This window comes from Xyrauchen texanus, chromosome 4, assembly GCF_025860055.1.
Source record: "Xyrauchen texanus isolate HMW12.3.18 chromosome 4, RBS_HiC_50CHRs, whole genome shotgun sequence".
Taxonomy (NCBI): domain Eukaryota; kingdom Metazoa; phylum Chordata; class Actinopteri; order Cypriniformes; family Catostomidae; genus Xyrauchen; species Xyrauchen texanus.
This window is the reverse complement of record NC_068279.1, coordinates 2,540,309-2,556,539: the sequence shown is the minus strand read 5'-3', so window position 1 is coordinate 2,556,539 and position 16,231 is coordinate 2,540,309. Positions and strand designations below refer to the sequence as shown.

At 43.2% G+C, this 16,231-nt stretch overlaps 1 protein-coding gene across 2 annotated transcripts in view; it reads right to left on the bottom strand.

Moving 5' to 3' along the window:
• Positions 1 to 16,231, bottom strand: part of LOC127642977 (netrin receptor DCC-like) — a 278,565-nt gene that overhangs the window by 30,704 nt on the left and 231,630 nt on the right. For both annotated transcript variants that reach the window (XM_052125464.1, XM_052125465.1), the window contains exons 19-25: positions 14,032 to 14,139; positions 11,956 to 12,150; positions 10,238 to 10,270; positions 6,737 to 6,802; positions 5,239 to 5,401; positions 611 to 834; positions 404 to 520 (exon numbers count right to left, since the gene is read on the bottom strand). In XM_052125464.1, the coding sequence (XP_051981424.1) occupies positions 404 to 520; positions 611 to 834; positions 5,239 to 5,401; positions 6,737 to 6,802; positions 10,238 to 10,270; positions 11,956 to 12,150; positions 14,032 to 14,139 (906 nt within the window). The remainder of the gene's footprint in view (positions 1 to 403; positions 521 to 610; positions 835 to 5,238; positions 5,402 to 6,736; positions 6,803 to 10,237; positions 10,271 to 11,955; positions 12,151 to 14,031; positions 14,140 to 16,231) is intronic.

The following is a 16,231-nucleotide window of genomic DNA, read 5'->3' as shown; positions in this document are numbered from 1 at the left end:
CCGCGGCACATGCTTTTGCCTAAATCTCTCAAATCACACAAAATAATCCTGCCACAAGACGTCCTGACTCGAGAGCGCGTTATCGTATGGATTACTTTTATGCTGCATTTATATGCTTTTTGGAGCTTCAAAGTGTTTGGATCCTGCTGACTTTTCATTGTATGAACCCACAGAGCTGAACTACTGTCCTAAAACTCTTCACTTGTGTTCTGCAGAAGAAAGAAAATCACACACATCTGGGATATTATGAGGGGGAGTAAATTATTTTTGGGTGCACTGTCCCTTTAAGAACAGTAACGGGTTAGTCATGGGTTAACCTCTTCATCTCTGGTGCATTTTTAGGCAGCCAAAGAGTGGCCCTAACTTGTACAACAGTATTTCAGTGTGTGTCGCAGTTCCTCACGTGTGTTGCTGGGCTGAGAGTCCATGGGAATCATCATCTTGTTGCGTGTTGCCCTTCGGGCAGCTAACGATCGCTCTAATGTGGAAATGCTGCTGGAAGCTTCATCGCCGTCTGCACCTGAAGAACACAATGACACGACTTTCAACCCCTCGTGCACACAGACACCTGCAAACTGATCTCGATTAACACCTTGACTAAATCTCTCACCTGAGTGGCTGCTCTTGCTGCCCATCTGGCTCTCTGATTGGCTGTGGCTGACAGGAGTGATCTCCTGGACGCTTGGGATTGGTGACTCGTGACCGGAGGGGGCGGAGATTGAGGGCTTCTCCATGTTCTTCAACTCCATCTCCTCGTGGTGAATCCAGAGGTCAGGAGGTCGCAGGTCTTTCTGGCTGCCTTTTCGCTTACCGGTGCTGTGAGTCGCACGTTTCCTGCAGGGACAGAGATAAAGAGAGTTAGTGATAAACACACACACACACACTCACACACACACACACATGTTGGTCTACCTATCATTATGAGGACTTTCCATAGACATAATGGTTTTTATACTGTACAAACTATAGATTCTATCCCCTAAACCTAACACAACCCCTAAACCTAACCCTCACAGAAAACTTTCTGCATTTTTACATTTTCAATAAAACATTGTTTAGTATGATTTTTAAGCGATCTGAATTATGGGGACACTAGAAATGTCCTCATAAATCACATTTATAGCATAATAACCTTGTAATTACTAATTTGTAACTTACAAAATTGTCCTCGTAAATCACAAAAACACGCACACACACACACACACACACACACACACACACACACACACACACACACACACACACTGAAGTCTTTGTGTTCTTGGGTTTAATTCATTATAGAGTTGTCGGCGCTCTGACTATTGAACAGGATTGCAGCACATTTCACCATCGGCGTATTTCTGGTAAACAAAAATGTATCAGACATTATAAAACAAAAACAGAAAGATGAAACGGCTCGACAATAGAAAAAGAACCGTACAGTCACCGGGTCATTATCACCAAATAAAACTTGACAGCGATACTGAAGACTACTGAATCTTTATCAGTGTTACTTCAGCGTCTTCTGTCTGTCTAACCTCACTCACACACACACACACACACACACACACACACACACACACACACACACACACACACACACACACACACACATATACACACACACACACACACACACATACACACATAAACACACACACACACACACACACACACACATATACAAACACACACACACACACACACACACACGCACACACACACATAAACACACACACACACACACACATATACAAACACACACACACACACACACACACATATAAACACACACACACACACACACACACACACATACACACACATACACACATATATACAAACACACACACACACACACACACACACACACACACACACACACACACACACACACGTAGTGTTTCCATGTTTTATGGGGACTTTCCATAGACATAATGGTTTTTATACTGTACAAACTTTATATTCTGTCCCCTAAACCTAACCCTACCCCTAAACCTAACCCTCACAGAAAACTTTCTGCATTTTTACATTTTCAAAAAACATAATTTAGTATGATTTATAAGCTGTTTTCCTCATGGGGACCGACAAAATGTCCCCACAAGGTCAAAAATTTCAGGTTTTACTATCCTTATGGGGACATTTGGTCCCCACAAAGTGATAAATACACGCTCACGAACACACACACACATACACACACACGCACACACACACACACACACACACACACTCACATATATACCACCCTCACACACACACACACATACTTACACATGCACACACATACACACACAAACATATACACACACACACACACACTCATACACACACACACATGCACACACACATACACATGCACACGACACACACACACACACACACACACACACACACACACACATACACAATGAGGGGATACGAGACAGGTAAAACATAAAACAGACCTCATTTTGGAACATAATAATGCTGTGTTTGTCAACAGGTCTGTGTGTGTGTGTGTGTGTGTGTGTGTGTGTGTGTGTGTGTGTGTGTGTGTGTGTGTGTGTGTGTGTGTGTGTGTATGTGTGTGTGTGTTCGTGAGCGTGTATTTATCACTTTGTGGGGACTAATGAGGTGCTAATGAGCTCTGAACTTGTGTTTCTCACCTTCACACAACACGTGTCTGTCTCATATCTACACACACACATCTTTAATCTCTATGTAACACTTCAGCTGAACTGTTTATAAGACACAGTATGAACACTCACAGCGGCATCTACTAAATGACATGGAGCCTAACGTCATCGCAAGTATTTACCGCACGATGAGGCCAGTTACATCTGTCTAACACACCTGCAGCCTTCTTGATAAACACTTCAAATACACACAAGAGAAATTAGATAAACACTTGCGCTAATTATGACATAAGCAGAATTGCCACCTCAGGGTGTGTGTCAATAATTGAACAGTCCAAAGTCAATTATTCCTTACATAATTCATGCACACCTTAAACGTGCTATCAGACGAGATCACAATACTGTTGCATCACAATACTGTTGCATCACAATACTGTGACATCACTATACTGTTGCACCACAATACTGTTACATCACAATCTACATCTGAATGATCTCGATATCGATTCTTAAATCTCAATATCGAATTTGGTGCGCAAACCTCCTCTACAATGAAAGGAAATTTAATAAAAAGACAAAAAATAATTAAATAAAAAGGACACTTTCCGTGTCATGCGTGTCCAAAGACGAGATCCACACAATCTATTTCTCATTGAATAATGTCTCTTTAAATACATTTTCTGTTCTTTACAGTCAGTCGTTGATCAAAAACAACAAGTAACTAAAATGTAATTGTAATCACACATAACATAGATGAGATAAAGCCATTCGAGTCTCTCTCGTTAACATGCGCTCATTTACAGAACTGCCGGTTTTCTTAAAGAGACAGTACCTGTTTTTAACAAATCAATGTAAATAATTGTAAACGGTGACCAAAATGATGAAAAATGAATAAATCAATTTTTTTTATTCATATTTTTGCGATTTACCAAGTTAGAAGTTTATGGTGCGTTCACATACAACGTGAAGAAAATTTTTGCCTTGTATTGCTTGCGCTAGTTTAACCGCTGGATTATACATTTGTGTTTAAACTTGCGTTCATACGAGTAACGCGAACCCGCGAGTGTTCCCGCTTCTCTTCCTGAAAAGGACGGGAGGTGGGGCTTCTACGACTTGGTTCATAGTAAAGTACAACCAATAGCTGGAATGAAGTAGACACGCATATTTTCTGAACTTACCAGGTCGTCCAACGTCCTCGCTCACTTTCCTCTAAGCGATGTCTTTTTTTCGTCCGTTCTCTGTACATGTATGACATTGTGTCGTACAATTCCGGGTGCCCACACACCGCTACAACAATTCTTACATCCATTTTTCCAGATTTCTTCTGCTACTACGTCAGTACGTCAGTGACATCCGGACGATCTCAATACTGATAGGCTTTCGCGACAACGCGTCATGCTAATATACGCAAATATAATATGCGAATATGCAAGTGGCGTGATTTTGCGAGTTCGAGTCGCGCCATTCGCTTCATTTGCGCCGCCTGGTGCAAATTCGCGTCTATTCGCATCTTTGCATTGACTTTGTATGTAATCGCGCTACGTGAAATGCTCGCTTCGTGTTGTATGTGAACGCAGCATTAGGCACATAAGATGTTTCACAAAAGTGATTTATACCGCTACGACAATTTTGTCATCCATTTCTCCAGATATCTTCAGCTACTACGTCAGTACGTCAGTGACATCCGGACGATCTCAATACTGACAGGCTTTCGCGACAACGCGTCATGCTAATATACGTGAATATAATATGCGAATGTGTGAATGGCGCAAGTTCGCTTCGTGTTGTATGTGAACGCAGCATTAGGCACATAAGATGTTTCACAAAAGTGATTTATTTATCTTTAGATGGTTATTTATGTCATCAGCTTTAGTGTGTCAATATGACATTTATACCGCTACGACAATTTTGTCATCCATTTTTCTAGATTTCTTCGGCTACTATGTCAGTACGTCAGTGACATCCGGACTATCTCAATACTGATAGGCTTTCGCGACAACGAGTCATGCGTTCACATACAACACGAAGCGAGCTTTTTCGCGCGGCGCAATTACATACAAAGTCAATGCAAAGATGCGAATAGATGCGAATTCGCACCGGGTGCCGCAAATTAAGCGAATGGCACGACTCCAACGTGCAAAATCGCGCCATTCGCATATTATATTCACATAAATTAATTACAAAATAATAATAATTTACACGAATAAAATATGTGAAAATGTGAATGATGCAATTTTGCGCGTTCGAGTTGCACCATTCGCTTCATTTGCGGCGCCCGGTGCGAATTAGCGTCTATTCGCGTCTATTCGCATCTTTGCATTGACTTTGTATGTAATCGCGCCACGCGAAATGCTTGCTTCGTGTTGACCCCCACCGAACATCGTGTCAGTCTGAGATTATTTAAAGAGACAGAATAAATAAATGTACTGTGGTGAACTCTCCAAGAAGCTTGGGACATCCTATATAGGGGAATCTGTCTAAATGCCCAGCCCTACTAGGACATATGTCAGACAGATGCCAACAGAAGGCTTGAGTTACACGGTGAACTCTTAAAAGTGAACTATAACCTCAAAAAGTCATTTTTGGTGACTGATTTGAATAACTCTTCATGGACAAAGAAGACAAAGACAGACAATAAACTCACTTCCTCTGTTGCGCAGATGAGCGGCGAGTGCAGATCAACGCGACGATGACCACCACTACCACGGTAACGGCTCCCACGGAAACAACGATGATCACCAGCAGGTTGCTGTTCTTCTGCGGGGTCACGCTGCCATGCGGCGGCCGCATCTGACCAATCGGAGGCTCTGAAATCAAGCGCACAGGAACAGAGACATGATTCAATGAAGCATCGGATATACAGTGATGTTTTTTTGATTTCCAGGATCCGTGCTTTATAGCCACACACTGAACACGTGCACACACAGCTTTGTGTGTGTGTGTGTGTGTGTGTGTGTGTGTGTGTGTATGTGTGTGTCTCTCTCTCTCTCTCTCTCTCTCTCTCTCTCTCTCTCTCTCTCTTCTGGCGTTCTGGACTGCCCTTTCATCAGCCCCTCTCCAGTTCTCACTGTAACATCAAACAGCTGTTAGGGGTGATTTTCCACAGGTGTCAATCCTTACAGTTCTTCCTCTCCCAGGCTAGCTCTTCACATCACCACAGTCAATCACTAAATAAACGTAACTCTCCACAAAAATGCATTGACACCTGTGTTTCACATGCACGAGGAGAAGTGAGATTAAACACCGCCATAAGTTCCCTTTGACTGAAGACACATTATTAAATAATTAAAGCACAAGGCATTGTGGGTATTCCCTATAGCCTCAAGTTTGCACTCAAGAGTTTGAGTTTTTAACACGTCTATGGATTTCTAAGAATAATAAGTAATGTTTAATTAAGAGAACATGATTTGTCCAGTAATGACAACATGAAGGATTACAGTGTGAACTGACAATGCGGATTTCAAAGTGATGAGCGTCTATAATGCGCAAAAAAGATGGCTGAGATATCACATGAATGCTGCAGACAGTAAAGACACACCTGTCTGTGCAGTAATGAAGTCACAGCATGTGGAGAGGCCTGTGTGTGTGTGTGTGTGTGTGTGTGTGTGTGTGTGAGAGAGACAGAAAGATTGCAGCATATGTTTTCATTACCCACTCTAAACTCCACCTGATCTCAGGTGAGACAGGAGACCTGCAGTCAGTCTGTTGTGATTAATAAACATGTGTTTGTGCTTGAAGATTCATCTTATGGTTCAACACACTTTGGCCTGATGCATGTCAGCAGCAGCTGTAATTATCTGACTAAACCTTCATTAGCAGACACACAAAAAACAACAACAACAACAACAATCTGTGCTGTGAAATCCACCGTCCACCGTCCACTCTCACCTCTCAACCGCACCAGAGGAGGTTAAAGGTCAAGTTCACCCTCCAGACCTTCAACGCATGTCCCAGTGGTGAGATATAAAATATAGACTCAGTCTAAAAATGACTAAAATGAATAAATATGACGAAAATTAAAGGTCATTTTTGAGCTGTGAAGTAATTTTCTTCAGTTGTTTTCCGGTTTTTGACATTACATCGTCATGGCAACGAAGTTGCAATATTTTCAGAGTCACTATACACCTGTCATGTGATCTTACCGTTCAGACTGCTCATGTCAATCAGGTTATTATCAGAGGGCCAGTATCCACTGTCTCCATGACGACCTGAGACGACAGAGGTCAGAGGTCAGTATGGGGCGAGACACACATTAACAAACAGCACATACACAAACCTGACATCTCTTTTATCTTTTACGGTGTTGGCATTTGGAGTGTGACATCACAATGTTTGTATTTTCATATGGTGTAAGTGTTGTGTGTGTGTTTCAGTGACTTTATGAGACAATAAATCACTATATTTTTGGTTTTCCTGGAAGAGAAAGACAACATTTTAAATGTGTAGCTATACCTACTAAAAGGTAATTTTTCCACTATGGGTCAACTTTTCGGAGCACACTAGCAAATAGATTACCTTAAAGCTAACAGACATGGACTACATGTCACAAACCCTAATGTGACGGGGCGGAGGGCGGGGCCGGGTCGTGATGTTACACACCCGCCCCCTAATCAGGCGAATCAAGCCTCAGAGAGGGATAAAGGCCGATTGGAGACTGCGGTGGGACAGAGAGAGAGATTTACGGGCAGCTGTCCCGACACCTGTGTGTGTTTGTCTTTTTGTTTCAGTTTTACATTAAAATATTATTTATATCGTCAAGCCGGTTCTCACCTCCTCCTGTCCATTAATCCCTTTACACTGGTGCTGAAATCCGGGAAGGAGGAGGGATGCACCGTAGTGGAGTCCTCGCCACTACCATATACCCCAATGGAGCAGCCGCGGCCATCCGCCGGAGGACGGAGGAGCCCGGCAGCCTGGAAGCGGAGGAACGGCCGCCGACCACGATGGGAGGAGGGGCTCCAAACCTACCGCCTGGAGCGGTTACCACTGCCAGGGGCGGGGGAGACCCCTACCGTCCACCAAAAACACGGCGGGGCGTTCCGTCCCACAAGGGGCTGGAGGACTGCCTCCGATCCGTCCGGGGAGGCGCAGCTGTCATCCATTAGAGGGTGGAGGAGTAGCCGAGGACCAAGCTACGCCGTATCAGAGAATGGGCACTTAAGTGTTTCTCTCTCTCTCTCTCTCTCTCTCTCTCTCTCTCTCTCTCCCACTGCCGCTCCATGTTGGCCTTTCCCTCTGTTTTAGGCTTGATTAGCCTGATTGGAGACGGCATGAAGCATCACGACCCACCCTGTCAGACCTTAACACATTGGAATATCTCTAAATCCTATCGGTTGCTTTGCCCCTTAATATCGAAACACACTTCCCTTCCTCTAAACGTTCTCTGTTAGTTTCAGTGCAATAACTCCAGATGAGGCTCTGAGGAGAATTCTGGGAGTATTTACAGTTTTTTTAATAGTGCCACTGGATCTTTACACTCCCGAATTCAATTTAAGGGGAGTGCTCAACAATTCACTCCTTCTGATGATGTGTCCGCGTAGAAGTCCCACTGTGAGTGAGTTTAAGTGATGGTATGAGTGTGTTTTGTAAGTGGAGCAGGACTCCCGGGCTACAGAAACCTGTCAAACCTCCATCACATCAGTCTCGCTCTGCGGTTTCTCCCCTGACGCTGTTTACCTTGATTTATAGCCAATGAAACACACACACTCTACTCTCCTTCAATGGGTGTAAATGATTGCGTGTTATTTGTAAATGTAGACTTGAGGGAAAACACTACAGTGCATTGCAACATTTAGAAAATTAACAGCCTAGCATAACTAGCCAGGATGTCCCATACTTTGGCTTAAATGACGATGGCCCGTATTGTCCTGTATTTTGAAATGAAACTTCTATCAGGAAGACTTGCAGACTCGAGTGCGATTTAAGACGACATTTATTTGATGAATATAAAACATGTCTCTCTTTGGCGTAAGCTCAGAAGAAGTTGTACTCGGAACCGTCCTATCCTGCCGGAGATAGGAGGTGGGGGCGAGGAGCCTACCCCCGTGCAGGACGGGACTCAACAGGTGGTGGTGGGGTGGAGGAGGTTGCCGTGTTAGCACACTGAAACAGCAATGTGATAGATTATAAAGCAACGGCTTACATGTGATTGGCTGGGAGTTACCCCGCTAATGGTGCGATGATGTACAGCTGCTAGTCATCCCGCTAGAACTACGCTGCGCTTACATGTCCCGTATTATAGGCTTTGTTCCCCTCATAGAATTTACCTATATATATATATATATATATATATATATATATATATATATATATATATCTGCTTGTGTGAACATGGCTGTGACTCGTCTTAATGAAGAACCGAACGAATGACCTCTCATTAAGATGCAAAAGACAGCACTGTCTCTCTCTCTCTCTCGCTTGTTCTCTCTCTGTGTCTCTTTACCATTATTATCTCGACACTTTCTCTCAGGACAGCACCCACTCAAAGGACTGCTTAACTCAATTTCCAGCAGAGTTGAATTATCAGCAGACAGGATTCATTGAGAGTCTGTCTGCAGTCGTTTTGTTCAGGGGAGTTTGTTTAAAGGACTGAGAGATGAAGATTAGAACTGGGAGTTATTGAGAAAGCAATTATTTGTGCTCTTTGTGTCTCCAACAGCAGATGAGGTGTGTGAAACACAGATATACACCACACACATGCACGCACGCACGCACACACATGCACACACTTGTTTTCATGTCATTGTGGGGACTCTCCATAGACTTCCATGCATTTGATGGATTTTATACTGATCTAATGATCATTTCTAGCCCCTACCCTTAAACCTAAACCTAACCCTTACAGAAATGGGCCCCACAAGGTAGGTGATCTCAGGCTTTACTATACTTGTGAGAAGGGCTGGACTGGTAATCTGGCACACCGGGCATTTTCCTGGTGGGCCGACGCACTTTGGGGCCAATCAGGGGCGGACTGGCCATTGGGAGAACCGATCGGGCCGGTAGGTCGGCCGCGAAATGGGACGAATGGCCCGCGATAAGCTAAAATGAGCCGTGTGTTATGCAGAATGGACCACAAAACCGTGCCGCGATATAAATTAAAATAACATTAATAATGTTACTTATTCCATGGCTCCTGATAATGTCTCCCAGGGAAAGTATATACAAGGAGAAAAGCAGAGGCCCTAATACCGAGCCCTGCGGCACTCCATACTTTCCTTCTTGTCAATGTTATTGACATACAATGTTATACATACTTTGTCAATTTTATCATGTAAATAAACAACCAAAGTTGTTTTTATGCTCTTTAATGCATACATTATTTAATGCATACTTGAATAAATCACCCAGTTCTGCCAAATAATGAAATATGTAAAGGCGATTTTCTCCATTACAAATTTCTATGGCAGCGATCCTTTAAATTATTACATTACAGAAACAGTTTGGTATCTAAACGTAAAAATATATCTTAAAATAAAAAATTGACACCTGCATTTTTACTGTAGTGCATAAACTCGAAATGTGATTGTGGTCGATGCGACTCAAATGACAAAATGTACATTTAAATGGTGGAGCTGATCCCCTTTACAGTTGTGTTTCAGATTAGTACGCAGGATTTCTCTTGTGTTGTGTAATGTTCTGCTCACCTTGATCATTGGCCATCTTGTCAGGATGCTCAACTGTCAGAAAAACGTCACGACGGAGGAACAGCAAGAAAATAGCATGGAAGAGAAAGAGAGGAAATTTGTCAGTAAATGTATTCTGTGCTAAACGGTATAACACAAACAGAATCGCAGCACGACTGCGAGTGTGATATTGCTTTTATACAAGTTTTAGAGACTTCATATCGAGTAACTTATATTTTAGACCCAACATAGACAGGTATTTTGCTTATTATTGCGAACCACACAACTGGAACTCAATGTAGCGAATGCGATCAAGCGGAGTCACACAAACAGTGTAACATTCTTGTGCCCTTATCCAAAGGTCATATCCACACATTTGTATGAAAATGCATTAATTTCACTATATCTTTGCCTCCCATCCACAATAGAACACAGTTTTTTTGCTCTGTGTTTTGAAAATGCTCTCCGTCACTATGCTTTGGAAAATAACGATGTTAAGAAACGTAACAAAAACAGAATTAGGGTGGATGTGGCCAAAAATATCAGCACTCCTGAAGAGGACCGGAACGGTTGTAGAATACAGAATAAAATACAAACATTTCAGACATCATCAACTAAAGGACACAGACAGTTTCCCACTGGAGAGCAGATTTGATCACTTTAAAGAATATTGTGTGTGTACATGTATGTGTGCACTGCAGGTGTCTTCAGGGTCAAAGGTCAAACCTGCCTGCTGTTCAGAATGACAGTAAATCTGAGAAGCTATCAGACCAGCAAGACCCAAACATGCAACTCTGGACCCCACAAACACACAGAAGCAGTAATTAATTCACTCATCAACATCTGTTCCACTCAGTGTGTGTGTGTGTGAGCGCGCGTGCGTGCGTGTGTGTGTTGGTCATGAGGGGAGTGGTAGTGTAGCAGTTAGCGTGTAACTATAAAGTTTGTACAGTATAAAAACCATTATATCTATGGAAAGTCCCCATAAAACATGGAAACACAACATGTGTGTGTGTGTGTGTGTGTGTGTGTTTTAACTCTGTAATGATGAAGATTTATGATTCGTCCACTCACCTTCCAACACAAATGAAAAGATTGTAATTACTGTGAAACGCCACATAAAAGGGTCAAATGTTGTGATATTCCTCTTACTAATGAACCGATGTAAAAACATATGTGATACATATAATATGACAGTATGTTAACAGTCTGTTGTATCACTCTACTCACTTCTATAATGACCAAATTATAGTTGTTAGAGGTCTGCTTCCCGACCCGAGCCGAAAGGGGAAAAATTGCTTTTTCAACTATAAATTCTGGTTCTGATCAGGTTTGGGTTTGTAAAGAAATAGACATGTTTGAATAGACAAGTTAGGGGCTGTCACCCAGCAAAGTTCAGCGCTTCATCCTCTGCATGTTTATTAGCGAGTAAGCGATTTCGGGTTTGGGCTTAAAATACGACCATACTGGTCGAGTCGATTCCGGTCACATGGTCTCGGCTGCTGTCCAGGCTCGGGCTTCAACTCATTGCCCGTGCAATAAGCTCTAGTGAGTATTATTCATGCCACTGGTGCCATTGAGCACTTTTAAATCTGTTATTCGTGACTTCTTTTGCTGGTTAAATAAAACTCTAATAATGATGATAAGAATAGTAATTACAGGTCACTTGATCAGTTTATATATGGCCCATTTGAGCGTACGTGTGTCTTTGGTCATTGAAACCAAGTGTTATGTTGCACCTTTAGACGTCCTGTACTGCACGGGGTCTGACAGCGGCCCAACTCCTTTAGCGTTCTTGGCCTGAATACGGAAGTAGTACACAGTGTCCAGATTCAGATCCATGACCTGATGAGTGAGACGATCTCCACTGATGGGCTCCATCACCCAATCATCAATCGGCATGTTCTTATCCAGAGTGTAATAAATGATATAACCTGATGGAGAGAGAGAGAGAGAGAGAGAGAGAGAGAGAGAGAGAGAGAGAGTTAAAGCCGTAGTGCAGGTCGAGTGTTTACAAAAATTGTGAAATGAAAGTTTGACAAGTTTTGTAGCTTCTAGTGTACTCCTTAAACTTTTATCAGATATTGATGACATCATCTTGCACTCAGGGGTGTAACCAATTTTTTTTCCAGTCAAATGCTCTCAAGAAGAACAATGTCCCTCCCCAATCATGGCTCATTGTGCCCTTCAAGCGGAGACGGAAACATAGCTATTATGAGTTCAGAGCACATGAATGATCAAACAAAGTGGGAAAGTTGGAATTCTAGATGATACACGAGTTTCCAGGTAGGGATTTTGGAAGGGGCGTGTCAACATGAAAGATGATGGGAGGCAATGATTTTGCTAAATTATTTTGTTGGCATTTGTGGACAGGCATTAGCTTGGTATGGGTCCTATTTACCCGACCGCTACCACTTTGTCGGTGTAAATGAGGAACTGTCAGATCAAAGTAAAGTATGGAGTGCCACAGGGATCAGTATTAGGGCCTCTTCTTTTCTCCTTATACATGCTTCCCTTGGGAGATATTATCAGGAATTGTTCCAGGAACAGTTTCCACTGTTATGCCGACAATACCCAACTTTATATTTCTTCAAAACCCGATGAAAAGGCTATTGGCTATTTTTTTGTTTTAAAAAGGGAGTAGCATGGAGTGCTGACCCAAAAGTTGTTGAGGGGGGTGGGGCGGTGTTCGCTGTCCTTTTCTGCATATCGCAGCGCTGTTTTGTGGTCTGTTCTGCATAACGCAGCGGCTCATTATAGCTTATTTATAGCCCATTAGGTTTGTTAGGTGTAAAGCGGTAAGGGGGAAAGGAGGAGGCGAGAACTGGCTTGACAATATAAGTCATCCCCGCCTTCCTGAATCTGGGAGGGGACGGGGGGAGGGAAACAATAATGAAAAATAGGGGGTACTCCCTGTAACAGTGCAGTACCCCTCCAACAAAAAAAAAACTTAACATTTAAAAGAGAGGGAAAAGGCCAACATGGAGCGGCAGTGGGAGAGAGAGAGAAAGAAAAAATGAGATACGCCATAGCTTGGTCCTCGGCCACTCCTCCACCCTTTAACGGACGACAGCCGCGCCTCCCCGGGCGGATCGGAGGCAGTCCTCCAGCCCCTGGTGAACGGAACGCCCTGCCACATTTTCAGGGAACAAAAGGGGTCTCCCCCGCCCCTGGCAGCGGTTCTCCCGCTCCAGGTGGTCGGCAGTGTGTCCGTCCCCCCTCGTGGTCCCTGGCTGTTCCTCCGCTTCCACGGCCGGGCTCCTCCATCCCCCGAAAGATGGCTGCGGCTGCTCCATTGGGGTGGATGGTAGTGGCGAGAACGCCACTATGGCGTATCCCTCCTCCTTCCCGGGTTTTAGGCACCAGTGTAAAGCGGTAAGGGGGAAAGGAGGAATCGAGAACCGGCTTGACAATATAAATAATATTTTTAATAAAGAACTAAAACCAAAAGACACAAACACACACATAGGCCGGACAGCTGCCCGTAAACGCTCTCTCTCTATCGCACCACCATCCGCAGTCGGCCTTTATCCCTCTCGGACGCTTGATTAGCTTGATAAGGGGCCGAGTGTGTAAAATCACAACCCGGCCCGCCCTCCGCCCCGTCACATTAGGTTACGTCAAATAACTTCTCATCTTGGCAAATGTCTTTCTCTTTATTTTTATGACTATTTTCCTCCGATTTTACAAAGCACAGAAGCATTGTGTCCGACAATTTTTGAACTCGTCGGACATTAGGACATCTTAACGGTCCAAAAATTTTATTTACCGGCTAACGAAAAACCTGCCCTACAGGTGTGCACACAAACACTCACCTGTGATTCGTCCGTTGGCCTCCAGCGGTGGCTGCCAGCTAATGAGAATGGCTCGCGGTCGTCCCTCTCGGCCAATCACAGTCAGATCCTTTGGGGCGGAGCTCGGTGCTAACCAATAAAGAAAGGAGAATGAAATACTAGTTCACTGTATCCTGAATACTGTGCAGTATACACAGCAGGGACGGATGACTGACCGGGCCAATGGGGCCAATGCCCAGGGGCCCTTGACTACCGGGGGGCCCTTGAATGCCCGGGGGTGCCCTGGGCTTTAAGGCTGCACGATCCAATTTGGTTTCAAAATGTAAATGTCAGTCTGATCAGATGAGATGTTAAAATCAGTTGATATCACAGGTTAATTCATCACACTGGAAATTGAACTTCAACTCTAGCTCAAAAACAAATCATGTATACTACAGAATTAGAAAGAGTGATATGATAGTTTGCTACTCCCAAATATACATTAGTTCTTTAATTATGGCTTTTCCGGCACTAGACATTCATTTAAAGCCTTAGTTAATTAGAGCTTAACATATTTCATCACAATTAATTCAGGACACTCAGGCGAGGCGGTTTCGCTGTAAATAAAGCAATGCCGGTAGCACGTTTCCATTTAAAGCGTTTCGTGACCCTGATGTAACGGCTCACGTTTGGAGTTCACCTCTCTGTTGTGTTCACATTATAATTAACTTTAAAGCAAATCCTTAATCAAAAATGCACATTAAATTAAGGACATCAGAAAATAAACACAGGTAGTAATTACGATGTTTAGCTCTCTGTGGCCTTCAGAGTAAAACATCTATAATTGGGTGTAGAAAAGAATAAAAGTGCAATGATAAATGAGTACAATATTTCACTGTAAACAGACATGGGGCTACGGTGTACTTTGGCCAAAATACAAAAATAACACAAGTTCACATATAGTTCTTTTAGCTGGAATTTCAACCAAAAAATGGTTTAGATAATTAAGGTGCAATATGCAACAATTTTCATGATATATTCCAAGTGTGCCGCACAAGCCCTCAAAAGTGAAGCCAAAACGTCTCGATCGCCCCCCGGTGGCTGGTCCTAGTATAGGTCATAAACCCCGCCTCCCCATGTTATTCAACGGGACGTGAGACCAACTAAACAATTAAATTACACTTCACATATCTTTTTTCCAAAGATAGTTTCTGTCATTTACTGTCGTTTCTATCACGTTGATGTCATTTCAAGTGTTTGTTTTCAAAATAAGTTTGTTTTTAGTTATTTGATGCTATAAAAACGCTGCTGTGACATCATGATTGACAGCTGTGATTGACAGGTTCTCTGAGTGAAGTAGTCACTGAAGCACCAACTGACTTTTTTTCGGGATCTTCGGAGGACTGAGGAGATTGGAGCTTTAAATGTCATATCTAAATTTCTATAATTAATTATTTCACACCGTCATAAGTCATAAGTCAAAAGTGCAGGGGCATGTCCTTGCGATTGATTCAGCGAGAGTGAGGGCGGGGTCTTGATTTCGTGGCTTTACTTCCTGCTCACTACTGCGCAGGTCTGGTCCCGAAATCGCAACTGCGCAGACTCAAGTCCCAAGATGTCAGCGCCATATCGGGACACTGGCGGCTTCAGTTCTCACCAATGGGAAAGAGCGAAGGGGCGTCGTCCATCTTTTTTTACAGTCTATGATATATTTGCATATGTAACGCAACTTTAAAAAAACTAGTCCTTCACGGACTTCCTAGGTTGCCTATTAAAGTGTGTGGACTGATTTTCATGGGACGGGAGCGGGTCGCTTTTGCCGGGAAAATCCAAAGGATGTGACGTTTATGCGCGCTCCCAAGAGCCTTCTACTGAATCCCGTCTGGCTAAGCGGGAACGAGATCGTGGTCGAGCGAAAAAACTAGCGTGAACATCGGCAGGGCATTTGATTCCTGGAGGGACCTTTCCTAAATTGACATTCTTCTTATAGGACAGGTAACTTTACATAACTGCAAAGCATGTGAAATATACAGTAGTGCCATAAGGATTGATCTGTGTTATTTTAGCTAACTTGATCTTGCCTGCTAATGCTGACGAATTGCAAGCTACCGCTAATTATCTCTTTATGCTAAAAGATAAATGTAAGCAAATACGCTGGTTTCTAATTCACAGTACAACATATAACAAACAAAACATACAATAGGGCAACATAACTGTCTGGTATAGTTGGGCAGTATGTAGC